The sequence below is a fragment of the Mobula birostris genome, chromosome 17 (genome assembly GCF_030028105.1).
Source record: "Mobula birostris isolate sMobBir1 chromosome 17, sMobBir1.hap1, whole genome shotgun sequence".
In the NCBI taxonomy this organism is placed as follows: domain Eukaryota; kingdom Metazoa; phylum Chordata; class Chondrichthyes; order Myliobatiformes; family Myliobatidae; genus Mobula; species Mobula birostris.
The window spans coordinates 21730510-21744024 of record NC_092386.1 but is presented as its reverse complement, the minus strand read 5'-3'; the positions used below and the strand labels follow the sequence as shown (position 1 = coordinate 21744024).

The 13515-nt window shown below is 38.2% G+C and overlaps 1 protein-coding gene across 7 annotated transcripts in view; it reads left to right on the top strand.

Moving 5' to 3' along the window:
• The window catches only part of fbxl17 (F-box and leucine-rich repeat protein 17), a 697249-nt gene extending 686452 nt beyond the window's left edge, over window positions 1-10797 (top strand). For all 7 annotated transcript variants that reach the window (XM_072281357.1, XM_072281361.1, XM_072281356.1 and 4 more), the window contains one exon: window positions 4775-10797. In XM_072281357.1, the coding sequence (XP_072137458.1) occupies window positions 4775-4912 (138 nt within the window). In that variant the 3' untranslated portion in view covers window positions 4913-10797. The remainder of the gene's footprint in view (window positions 1-4774) is intronic.
• The last annotated feature ends 2718 nt before the right edge of the window (window positions 10798-13515 follow it).

Below are 13515 nucleotides of genomic sequence, written 5' to 3'. Positions count from 1 at the left end.
TCTGTTTTGACCTCCACATTCCGGTGAACAGTACAACTATGTATGTACTTTGTTGTCTCTAGATTCTTTGTCATTGAAATAGTTATCCACATTTTTGTCGTCTCTAACAATTACTTACACGCCAACTATGTTAGTCTTCCATCTTGCAGCTTCCAGAAATTCCAGCTTATCCAATAGATATCTTACTCCACAGTTCCTCACACAGATGCAACAGCACCTTAATCTCCAATTTAGTTTGAGTTCATCATTCCTTTTAAATGCCTTAGTGGTATTGTTTCTCCCTATCCATGTTCCTCCATTGTTGTAACCTTAGCCCCTCTAATTCTGAATGTTGAATATCAGCCTTCTTTTGCCCTATCTTGGGTGTTAAAGAATCTGGGCACTATTTCTGAAGCTGTATAAAATAGATTAGTAAATCCACCTTTTTGTCTTGTTTTAATTCACACTTCATAATCTTTCCTATCAATGTCATTTTTCTCCTTGTAATTACCTCTATTGTGAAGCACCTTACTCATTATTATTGTTAGATTTCTGTGGGCTGTTGACATCTGATCTCAAAGCAGACAGATCCAAGCTGCTTCATTTGCTCCTATGTCAAACCTCGTGTCTGTTCTCGAAACTACCTCAAGTGCTCTCCACTCTGCTCTGTGTTTTGAGTAACTGGACACAATATATTTAAGCTGCAGTTCCGTCATAGCATACTTACTGCCATATTTCCGTGTGATAGAGAAGAATTTTACCTCAAGCCATCCAGTCTGTGCTGGCTGACAGAGCAATCGTATTCCTATCCAAATGACTGCAGCGTGGTCATTAACCTTCAACTTGTGGTCTTCTGATCAACAGTTGGGCTTCCATCTTTGGTATTGATCCCTGGACTAGGTCAATGACAGCCCTGAACCAACTCATGGGCCCTCGTATCTCCTGCTCATACCAGACATTCCACCCTGCAAAAACTCATTTCAGGGAGGTAGCACCATCAATTTGCGGGAGACTCCTGGAACTTCCGGGAGAGGTGGGATGTCTGCAATAGAGCAGCTCGTTAGCAGCTAGCCAGCTAGTTTAAATAACATTAGCTATGCTAATGAACGAATGACACCTGTTAAACTCACCTCAACATGTCTTTTACACTCTTAACCCACCATGGGCAATAGAAAAGTCACTGTTGAAAACAGTGCAGAGAGCAACACTGTCATTATTTTTGACTCCTGTTAGGCAGGGGTACACTTTAGTGTAGTCTGGGGTGATGTACGTTTTATATTTTCTTTTTTTGGAACACTCTGCCATGGCGCTCTCGCTCTCTTGCTGTCGTGCTTTCTCTTGCTCTCTCGCGCACTCTCTCTCTCGTGCTCTTTCTCGCTCTCTTGCGCGCTCTCTCTCTCTCTCGCGCTCGCTCTCAAAAAAATCGATTTCCGGGATATTGTATATAATTTGCGGGCATCAGAGAGCCACTATCAATATGCGGGAGACTCCTGGAACTTCCGGGAGGGGTGGGATGTCTGTCATACAGATATCTGATCTTGAGGCCCACTGAATTGGTACAATCTGAATCTATAGATGTCCTTTGTCACCCATCCACGTCACTGGCCTTCAAGCATGAGGGGGGACCCAGACTGCAGATATCCTTGTCATGTCCAGTTCTACAATCTCTTGCATCTTTGCCACTTTGCCCCCACCTTGTGTGGGGCCTCTCACATTTGAGGGACACAGACATGCCCAGGGATTGTAATGGTGGGAGTCTTGCATTTTGTCTGTAATGTGTGATTCTGTGAGTGAGACTATGTCAGAGTTGGTAAAGGTAGGTATAGGTGTAAAGCCATTTGGTCTGGGACTGATTTAAGAGCACCTTTAACAGGCGCGATTTAAAATATATTATCATCTATTACAGGTATGAGCCCATTCAGTTCAAGCAAATCCATATGTGGTATTTTGTCAAAGTTTAATTGTTGCATTTTAAAAATGTTAAGAACTCTGCTTTAATAACATTAGTAAGACTATTTTAGACTTTGTAAACTGAGTTGTTAAAATGGATTAATTACGATGAACAGTTAATTGTTTGGTATGATCTGGGTATAGGCTGCAATTATGCATCAACATTAATAATTGTGAATTATTTAAAATACTGTAAATAGGTTGATGACTTGACCATAAATTATACCTTAATATGCAAGCAAATATTTAATGTCATATAGAAAATGCATGGGTAACTGTTGAATTGTCTAAAACCCAATACTGGGTTTCAAGCCTAAGTTATTGGACAACTTCATTACAGTCTAGAATTCAGACAACTCCTATTCTAAAAATGTAAGTGTGAAGGAACAGAGAAATCTTGGGGTTCACATACATTGATCTCTCATTGTTGTGTCACAGGTTAATAAGATTGTTAAGAAAGCGTATGGTGTGTTGGCTTTCATTCGTGGGGGGAATTGAGTTCCAGAGCCATGAGTTAATGTTAGACCATAAGACATAGGAGCAGAATTAGGCCACTCATCCCATTGAGTCTGCTCTGCCATTCCAACATGGCTGATTTATTATCCCTCTCAACCCCATTCTCCTGCCTTCTCCCCATAACCTTTGACAACCTGACTAATCAAGGACTTCTGATTTAAATATGCTCAATGTTGGACTTGACGGCTGTCTGTGGCAAACAATTCCACAGATTCACCACCCTCTGGCTAAAGAAATTCCTCCTCATCTCTGTTCTAAATGGACATCCCTCTATTCTGATAAGCTTCAATGAGACTTCGCCCCCACCCCCGTTCTTCTAAACTCCAGTGATTACAGACCCAGAGCTATGAAATGCTCCTCATATGTTAACCTTTGCACTTCTGAAATCATTCTTATGAACCTCCTCTGGCCCTTTCCAATGTCAGCACATCTTTTCTTAGATAAGAAGCCCAAAACTGTTCAGAATACTCCCAAGTGTTGTCTGATCAATGCCTTATATGGCCTCAGCATCTCATCTTTGCTCTTATAGTTTAGTCCTGTCGAAATGAATGCTTACATTGCATTTGTCTTCCTTATCACCAGCTCAGCTTGTAAGTTATACTTTTGGGAATCCTGCATTAGGACTCCCAGGTTTGTTTGCACCTCTCATTTTTGAATTTTCTCCCCATTTAAAAAATAGAGTATGCTTTTATTCCTTCTACCAAAGTCCATGACAATTTATTTCCCATGTTTATTTCCCAAGATAGGGGATCTTATTTCCCATGGTAGTGGAGTCTAAGACAAGAGGGCACGACATTAAAATTGAAGAATGTCCATTTAGAACAGAGATGTGGAGAAATTACTTTAGTCAGAGGGTGGTAAATCTGTGGAATTTGTTGCCACAAACAGCTGTGGAGCCAAGTCAATGGGTGCATTTAAGGCAGAGATAGATAGGTTCTTGATTAGCCAGGGCCTCAGAGGTAGGGAGAAGGCAGGGGAGTGGGGCTGACTGGAAGAATTGGATCAGCCTGTGATTGAATGGCGGAGCAGCCTCGATGGGCCGAATGGCCTACTTCTGCTCCTATATCTTATGGTCTTAATGCACCTACCTGCATTATATTCCATCTGCCACTTCTTTGCCTATTCTCCAAATCGATCTAAGCCCTTCTGCAGACTCCCTGCTTCTTCAATACTGCCTGCCTCTCCAGCTATCTTTGTATTGTATGAAAATTTGGCTACAAAGCCATCAATTCCACCATCCAAATTGTTGACATGTAATGTGAAAAGAAGCGGTTCTAATACCATCCCCTGCGGAACACCACTAGTCACCAGCAGTCAACCAGAATAGGCTTAGATTATTCCCACACTTTGCTTCCTGCCACTCAGCAAATCTTCTATCCATGCTAGTATCTTTCCTGTAATACTAGAGCAATCTAGGGTTTTTCTCTTTGGAGTGAGGGAGGATAAGAAATGACTTGATAGAGATATACTAGATGATAAGAGGCATAGATAGAGTGAATAGCAAGATAACTTTTTTTCCTGGAACAGAAAAACCTTATATCAGGGAGCATAATTTTAAGGTGATTGGAGGGATGTCAGAGGTAAGTTCTTCACACAGAAAATGGTGGGGTGGAACACCCTGCCAGGGATGGTGGTAGAGGCAGATACATTACAGACATTTAAGAAGGTCTTAAATAGGCACATGGGTGGATGATTGAAAAATACAGATCTCAAAAGGAGGGAAAGGTTTGGTTGATCTTAGTGTAGGTTGAAAGGTCAGCCTTTACTGTGCCTGTACTGTGCTGTAATGTTCTATGTTCTAAGTGCTCCAATCCCACATTAAATTCTGCTGATGTGAATTCAGTGAATAAATACATGACAGAAGTAAAAATGGACAATAAGCTGTGATTTTCAATGTCTTCCAAAATTCTTATTAATTTGAAAGTCACAACAAGCTTCTTGTCACTGAAATTTAAGTTTTCTGTGAGAATTGTAAATTTTTATCACATTGGTTGAAATAGCAAGGTGACATTGAGCAGAGTTGCAGCAGAGATATGAGTTTTAATGCTCACGTTTCAAGAGTTAATCAACCAGTGACCCCAGAAGAAAACATGTACATGCAAATATTTGATGTGGGTAAGAGCAGACTGGGATTTTTATCTTCCACTAAAGTAGTTCCAAATAGTCAGTGTCTGGTTTATAACTGAGGAATGATCATTTGGAAGATGTTCATCATGATCACCACTTTCAAGCTACCATTGCCTGCACATCAGTATAACAAGAGTAGAAGTGAAACATCAGAGAAAAGCAATTCTTTTAATATTTTTCTCTCTCAAAATCTGTTTTCAAGGTGAATGAAGATACGGTAGAACGACTAGTTCAAGAATACCCACATATCACCTTTAGCACAGTAATGCAAGACTGCAAGCGGACACTGGAACGAGCATATCAGATGGGATGGATTCCTAATACATCAACAGCATCATAATGCTGTTAAAAATGTTGTGTAAACTTATTGTGTGGTTACTGTAAGTCTCAAATTCTTAAATACAGTAAAGAGTGATTGCAAGCGACTGTCACTAATAATGAACTGTATTGAACTAAATTGATAACCACAAAAAGACAATACATTGCCATTTTCTGTTCCTGTTTTGACAATCTTTAGCTTTTGAAGATTGAAATCATGGATTTTTAGCTATCCATGGAAGGAGTTTATTTTTAAAGATAAGTAATAATTAGGAGCAGGTAGTGTTTCTAGCCCCAGTGGTTTTATTTTATGAATTATTTGATGCCTTTTGTCTTTTTGTCCTTGAAACAGCAGTAATCAAATCTATTGAAGTATATATGCAGCGAGTTCAAAGTAATGTCTCTTCTACAACGTCCTTTCTGCTCATTGCTGCATCTGAGCCCCAAATGGATGTAATGGGAATGTTCAAATATGACAATAATCTGCTAATTTCATCTGGTTATGGTCTTGTTTAACAATTCCTCCCTTAGTTAATCTTTGTTAAGATTACATCTCATTGATTAAGAAGCTTAGTTAAAATCTGAATTCCATTTTATTAAGCTTCCTTCATCCTTGAAATAATCAATTACTACTGATGTAAAAGAACGGCAATGATTTCACTCTAGGTAGAAGAATCAATGGAGGAGTATTTTTCCCCTAAATCCAGACTTAACTACAGCAAGCAGGTACAATAATGTTTGATGTATTTTGTTACTGTTTTTCTGTTCTATTTCACCTTTACAGTTGATCAGACTAGCCTATGTAGGACATAATTTTTATAACACAAAAATTTAAATAAAACTAATTTTTGTCAGTTGTAAATATCATGCCTGAATACTTTATTGATTATTATGAGAAAATGTCCTGAAAAGTAATAATTAAAAGTGAAAAAATAACATGTATTACTGTGTTATTTAAGACCTGCCATTAAATGAATATATCCTGTGGAAAAAGACTACACATTGTGTTGCATCAGAAATTCAAAGAACAATAAGTTATATTTTATCCAACTTTGACCAAAGAGATACAGAACATGGAATAAGTACGCAATTCTTGTTTGCTTTGATTGATGATTAATTATCTTAACAGATTCTGAATTATTTTTTTTAATCAGATGTTAAGAAAAGAGGTAGTATGCAGTTTGTAAATCTATGTTTGTTTAAATGTAAAATGTTCAATGGGCACATAAACAGTTTTACAGGAGAATGTAGGAACCTAAAAAAAAATGTGTATATTAATGTATGTGTGTTTAAAATATATGCAATAGTTATGAAATTTAAATTGAACGTACCAGTTTAGATGATCTGCTTCAAAGTTCTTAGTCTGAGCTAAAAGTGAGCGGGAGGTATCAGGGAGAAAGAAAAGACAGCTTAAGTGATGCTTGGTAAATGCAGCCTTTGAGAGTCCATACAGAAACTGAACAATTTAAGATAACTGACAATAGCTGCATGGTGTATCTAAATGGAAGTCTTTTTGGGTCATGCCTCAGATCCTCAGCATTCTTGCAAAATACATTTGTCAATTTTTGATTAGATCGATTTTCTCAGGTCTTGCAGTGTTGTCTTGTTATTTATGTAAGATTCAGCTATTTCTTAGTATTGTATCTTTCTGTTTCTTTCTTCACACATAGCTGAGAGTTTTGGAGTTCACAGTCAACGTGCATGATTTAATGTGTGGATTGTACCAACAAGAAGTATTTTCTATGGAAGAAGTTTTAACATTGGCTAATGCTTTGCCTAGATTACACAGCAATCGACTTCACATATATTCAGTCCCATTGGCAAAGGATTCTGTTCCAGATACAAGAATGTCAGGGAATCCTTTCTCATCAGATACTGTCTGGCATCCTTCCATTGTGAACTGTTATAAAATAACCTGGTGTTTGCATTAAACTTGTTTACTTGTAGGGAATCACACAAGAAAGGTTGTCCTCGGTGTGCTGCTGTTCCTGTTCTTCTTGGTACAGTGAGAGGCCTCACACATCATCAAAAATCAACTCATTTTGTTGGTAGGAAAATGGGACTGATGACAGTTTGGAGACACCTGGACCTACTAAAATCTCTCTCACAAAAAAATCCAAAAGCACAGAAACATGCCATTGTGCCCAACTATTTCTCCTACAAGCATATCTTCACTCTTGTCCATCCATCACATGTTTTAAACCACATATTATCTTTCTTCTCATGCACCAAGTGTCCTTCTAAAAACACCTAACCTACTTATTTCATCTACTTCCTGGCTTAGCTTATTCTGCATCCTACAAATTATCTGATCAGCAAATATCTCCTTGTGCCTCTGTAGATTTATTGGTAACTATCTTGTATCTATGGCCCCATATTTGCTTTTTCCCCCACTTGGAAACATTATTTCCATCTTACCTGCCCAATTCACTCATAATTTTAAAGAGCTTAATTTCTAATTGAAATAAAATTAGAAAAATAAACAGATCAGGTAGCATCTGTGGAGAAAGAAGCAGAGATCTCAATCATAATGATCTTTCATCATCATCATTATGTGCTATGTCGTATGACATGGCTGATCATGGTCTCAGACCATGATTGTTCTTGGCAAATTTTTCTACAAAAGTGGTTTGCCATTGCCTTCTTCTGGGCAGTGTCTTTATAAGACAGGTGACCCCAGCCATTATCAATATGCTTCACAGATTGTCTGCCTGGCGTCAGTGGTTGCATAGCCAGGACTTGTGATCTGCACCAGCTGCTCATACAACCATCCATCATCTGCTTCACGTGACCCTGATTGGAGGGCCAAGCAGTTGCTACACCTTGCCCAAGAGTGACCTGCAGACTAGTGGAGGTCAGGACGTAGCTCCATCTCACCACGTTTCAGTCCTAGAAATTGTAAAAAAAAAAGTTTCAAGATGCAGAGAAGCAGTGGAGGGTTAGAGAAGAAAAGACTTAATGACATGTTGCAATGACATATTCATTGAAAGACTCGATGACACAAGATGTAGTAATGCTGGTTGCCAGAAATTAGTGAAGGCTTTTTAAATCAGGAGTGATCTACATAGGGATCGAGAGGTCTTAGCACAGAGGGTGAAGTATGTGAGCAGGGAGAAAGAGCAAAGGAAACATGGAGGCATGAAATACAAATCACTGCAGATGCTGGAAATCTGAAATGAAACTTATTGAAAAAATACCCAAAAGAGGTCAACAGAACAGCATCTGTAGAGAGAGGAGGGGGAAAAAACGGAATTTAAGTATATAGAACTGACCAAATATGATGCAATTATCTAAATTTGTTGAATTGTAAGGTGAATCTTGAGGAGTGTATGGTGTCTAGTTGCAAAATGAGATGCTGCTCCATTGTGCTTTGCTGAAATAATGTAGGAGGACAAAGACAGAGTTTTGGAAGTGGAAGTGAATTCAAGAATATAAATTAGAGTCGATTAGAGTGACTCATGCAGACAGAGTTGGTGTTCTGCAACGTGGTCACCCAATTTATGCTGGGTTTCCCCAATCGTTAGATTGGGTGACCACCTTGTAGAATACACTGTTTTGTCTGCATGAAGTCACCCCAGGCTTCCAACTGACCCTCATTTCCATTCTTGAATCCACCTCCACTTTCACCACTCTGTCTTTGGCCTCTTACATTGTATCAGCAAAGCACAGTGGGAGAGCTTCTCATCTTGCAACTTGGCACCATACAGTCCTCAGGATCTGAGGAGAAGCCACATCGTAACAACTAAACATAATATCCTAAATTGAAAGAGGCAAAGATGAATCAATACTTCACTTTGAATTAGTGTTGGATCCCAGATGGTGGAAGAGGTCCACAATCTGGGGACTCAAACATATGTTCTACAGAAAATAGAGATTGATTTTGCAGAACATTTCTGTTAAGCACACAAAGGTGGCCCTGAGCTTCCAGCTGCTTGTCATTTTAAATCTCCATTCCACTCCCACTGTGAATTTTCTATTTTTGCCCTCAATCATTGCTCTAACAAGACCCAATATAAGCTCAAAAACAATATTTCATTTTTGGAGTAGGCACATTACAGCTCTCAGAACTCATGACTGAATCAACAATTTCAATGAGCGGTATTTCAGATCTGTATCAGAATTGGCTGTTCTGACCACAGGTTACCGTTGTGTAACCTTTACTCCATTTTATCTCTCCAAAGGTGCTGCCAGACCAGCTGAGTACTTCCAGCATTCTCTTTTATTTCAATTTTCCAGCCATTTAAGCTCCGTGTTTTATATTTCCTTGTTCTCTTTTCTCTCATTTATCTCCACACAGATCATCTGTGATCAATAAGAAAGCACCAGTTTCTTTCAGCACCACTACATGCATTAGCCTCCATCCTATTGTAGAAATTCCTTTTGTTATCTCCACCCCACCCTCTTTTTCTTCAAATTAAAACGTTTGATTTCTAACTTTTTCTCTTTATGATAAAAATGTAATTCTTTTTTTAACATATATGCTGCCTGCTGTAAGAATTTTAAAGATTTTCTGGCTTTACTTCATATTTTTGCAGACCTCTATAGTTGCCACTTTCTTTAATCTTTCCCTGTACGTACAATTTCTTGGTTTTGTGAGACTGCAACCACTCAACCAGTGGAGCTTTTGACCTTGGGTTGATTGGCTCAGGTCACACTGAAATACCAACAACCATAGGAAATAAGTGGCCTTTTCCTATAGCTGGAGCTCAGGGGAAACGATGACAATAATTAACAGGTCTCTGTGCGGCAGTAAGTCCATAATATAGAAACACACATATTCTCAATACCTTTTGTGAGTTTGAAAATGCCATATTGCATACATTATTTGAATAGTAATAAAAACAAATTCCAGCTTTTGAACAGTTCTGTAGATAACCTTAAATCTGCATATTTTGAAGGGTGCAAAAAGAAGTGTGGCTAAAGAAAAATGTATGTGGAAAAGAAACATCCTTTTAAACATTCAAAGTGGTTATGTTTGCGGAGAAAACACACTCTATGTGTATTTTCTGCTGTCCTCTCAGAATTTACAAACCTGTGAATGCTGAAAAGGTACAGGTTTTTTTTATTATGTGGTTTGTGTTATTATTTCTTCTGCCACTGTATTACTTCTGTTGACATTTGCAGGGTTATGGTTGTGTCTTGAATAAAAAGGGAAACTGATAAAGAGCTTCTCCCTAATCTTCAACACACATACACAATTTCCAAGTGACTCAATAGAAATCACTATGTTGCATGGACAATAGATATCGCTTATTGAGACACTTAATTCAGTTTATGAGAAATTTTATTCACATCCAAATTGTTTTAACCATGCTTTCAGCAGGATTTGAAACTAAAAGGATTTCCTATCCAATTAGTGGGATATCTGAACCAGGTTCTCAAAGATGAAGTATTATTCTTCATTTATTTAAAAGAAAAATACTGCTTAAGTATCCGGTTTGGAATGAGATTGAGAATTACAATGATGAGTATTGTCAATGAAGATTAATGGGATGAGTCCTGTGACAACTGAATGCCCTGACAACTGGATGAGAATAATTAATGTAGAGTGCAATGGCGGATACTCCAAACTTTCATTTAGTTTACTCTTTTCAGGGAAGGGAAAATTTACAAATTGTAATTCACGGGGCTAATAAGTTTCAGTATTATTTATAATGGAATCTGTTGTACTTAATTGATTAGCCATCTCACATTTTATTTCATGTTTGCTTTGGTTCTTGGAAAAAGCTGAATTTCCAAATGACTTTGGGACATTTTCTTATATATGAATTTTTTCCTATAGTTTATAAATTTGATTTATTTTGCTAGAGAGATGGCCAATGAATATAAACTATATCTTGTAAATTCAGATGAGAAAAGAAATGTTGCTAATTACTTATCAATTTGTAACACGAGAACTGTCCAATAAATAGCATTTCCAAAAACATCTTCTGTACAATATTGTTTCAGTTTGTCTATTCATGTATTTATTTCACTTAATAAGCGTGGGGCTGTAATCATCAGATTTGCTGACTTTTTCCGTATCAAAAATGTGTACATTATTAGGGGTAATTTTTGGATCTCCTGTTCATCCAAGAAATTGCATTTATATAGTACCTGCAATAAGTTCAGTCTTAAAAGAGTTTGTGGAATCCAGTGAAGTAGTTTGCAGTGTATTAACTGTATTATTGCAGACAGCAACCAAATTGGGCTCAATAAACCTGAAAACAGCTGTTTATAATGGGAAGATAATTTGTTATGGTGATGTTGTTGAGGGGTAAGTATTGGCGAAAATATTTTTTGAAACTGTGCCTTAGGTCTTTTATGCTCTCCACCCCCAAGATGGCCAATATCATTTCAATTAACACTTCAACATTAAAACCTGTACAATGGTGTTCCACTTTTCAGTGCTACATAAAATAATGTGGGGTATTCCATAAAGAAACAGGAAGTTGTTCATTCTATTTGTGTGTTACCATTCTATCTACCTCCTCAGTCTTTCAGCAACGCTTTCTGGACACTTCCTCTAATACATATCTGCTAGTATTTTAGCACCTAAACAACCTGTATCAACTACTCCTGCATTTGTGAGTTCTATATTCTCACTACTTTCTGAGTTAAGAATTTTCTCCTTATTGCTATATTAATTTTGAATAAATGCCATGAATATGCTCAGTTCCCACTTCATTAGATACACCTGTATACCCTCTCATTAATGCAAGTATCTTATCAACCAATCATATGGCAGCAACTCAGTTCATAAAAACATGCAGATATTGTCAAGCGTGTTCAGTTGTTATTCAGACCAAACATCAAAATGGCAAAGAAATGTGATCTAAGTGACCAGTCCCAAAGGTGGCGCGGCTAAGTGGTGACTCTTTGCATGCAGCTCCAAAGGGAGTGCTGCCGCAAAACAACAAATTTCATGATATATGCCAGTGTTAGTAATTCTGATTGACTGTGGAATGATTGTTGGTGCCAGACAGGGTGGTTTGTGTATCTACAGAACCGCTGATCTGGGATTTTCGTGCACAACAGTCTCTAAAATTTACAAAGAATGGAGTGAAAAACAAACCAAAAAAAATCCAGTGATTGGCAGTTCTATGGGCAAAAATGCCTTTTTAATGAAAGAAGTTAGAAGCGAATGGCCAGACTGGTTCAACAGTGGTGTGCAAAGAAGCATCTCTTAATGCATGTGAATGCATGCGAGCCTTGAAGCAGATGGGCTACAGCTGCAGAAGACCACAAAAATACCCTCAGTGGCCACTTAACTAAGTACAGGAGAAACCTAATAAAGTGCCCACTGAGTGTATAGCCCCAGTTTTGTTCTCCCATTAATGAAAGCATCCTCCCCTTACCTCCTTTCATAAATTCAAAGCTCTTTGGTGAATCAGCCATAGTCTTTCCTTTAAACAAAAAATGTCTCAGACTGCTCAATCTTTGCTGGTTGTTATAGACATTTGATTATTATACCATCTTAATAATTGTATTTTCTTTGTGGGTATATATGTCCTTTTTGAAGTAAGTAGACAACAATCACACAGAGTACTTACAGTGGAAACAGATTAGATTAATATGACCTCTCAATTTTTGTTCTTTATCCCTGTGCTTTGTTCACACTGTTATCCATAAATTCTCTTTCTGTTCTAATTCATTCAGATTGTGAAGGTATAAGTAATGTTTTTGTTTTCCTACCTTAGTGTGTGTTTATGTAGAAGTCATCCTTCATTTAATTGTCCAGTCTGTGGTTTTCTTGCCAAGATGCTACCTTCTTACTTTATTCATTGGACCTGCAAATTTTGAAAATAAATTATTCTATTCATTTCAGGGGATCTAAATGACATCTAAGAAATGCTAAAGATCAAAGGGACCAATGAAAAGGAGGTATGAAAGGAAGTTAATATTACTAAAAATGGGAAGATAAAAGAATGACAATGAAGTAAACGCAAGAGATTCTGCAGATGCTGGAAATCCAGAGTAACACGTACAAAATGTTGGAGGAACTCAGCAGGTCAGGCAACATTTACAGAAATGAAAAAAACAGTCAATGTTTTTGACTGAGACCCTTCATTGGGACTGGAAAGGAAAGGGAAAGGAGCCAGAAGAAGAAGGAAGGTGGGAGAGTGGAAGGAGTACAAGCTAGTGGGTGATGTGTAGCCAGGTGGGTGGGGGGGAGGTGGCGATGAAGTAAGGAGCTGGAAGGTGATAGGTGAAAAAGTTGAAGGGCTGGAGGAGAAATCTGACAGGAGAGGAGAGCAGACCATGGAAGAAAAGGGAGAGGCACCATGGGGAGGTGATAGGCAGATGAGGAGAAGAGAAGAGGTAAGAGTGGAACCAGAGTGGGTAATGAAAGAAGGGGGGGGAATACTGTAAGTTAGAGAAATTGACGTGCAGACCACCAGGTTGGAGCCTCCTGCAAATGTAGAGTGACCTCATTTTAGCAGTAGAGGTCATGGATCAACATGTTGGAATGGGAGTGGGGATTGGAATTAAAATGTTTGGCCATGGGGAAATCCTACTTCTCGTAGACGGAGTGAAAGTTCTCAACAAAGCAGTCTATATTGGGTCTCGCCAGCGTAGAGGAGGCCGTATCAAGAACATTAGATATAGTTGATGATCTCAACAAACGGTATGAAAAAGAGCTGA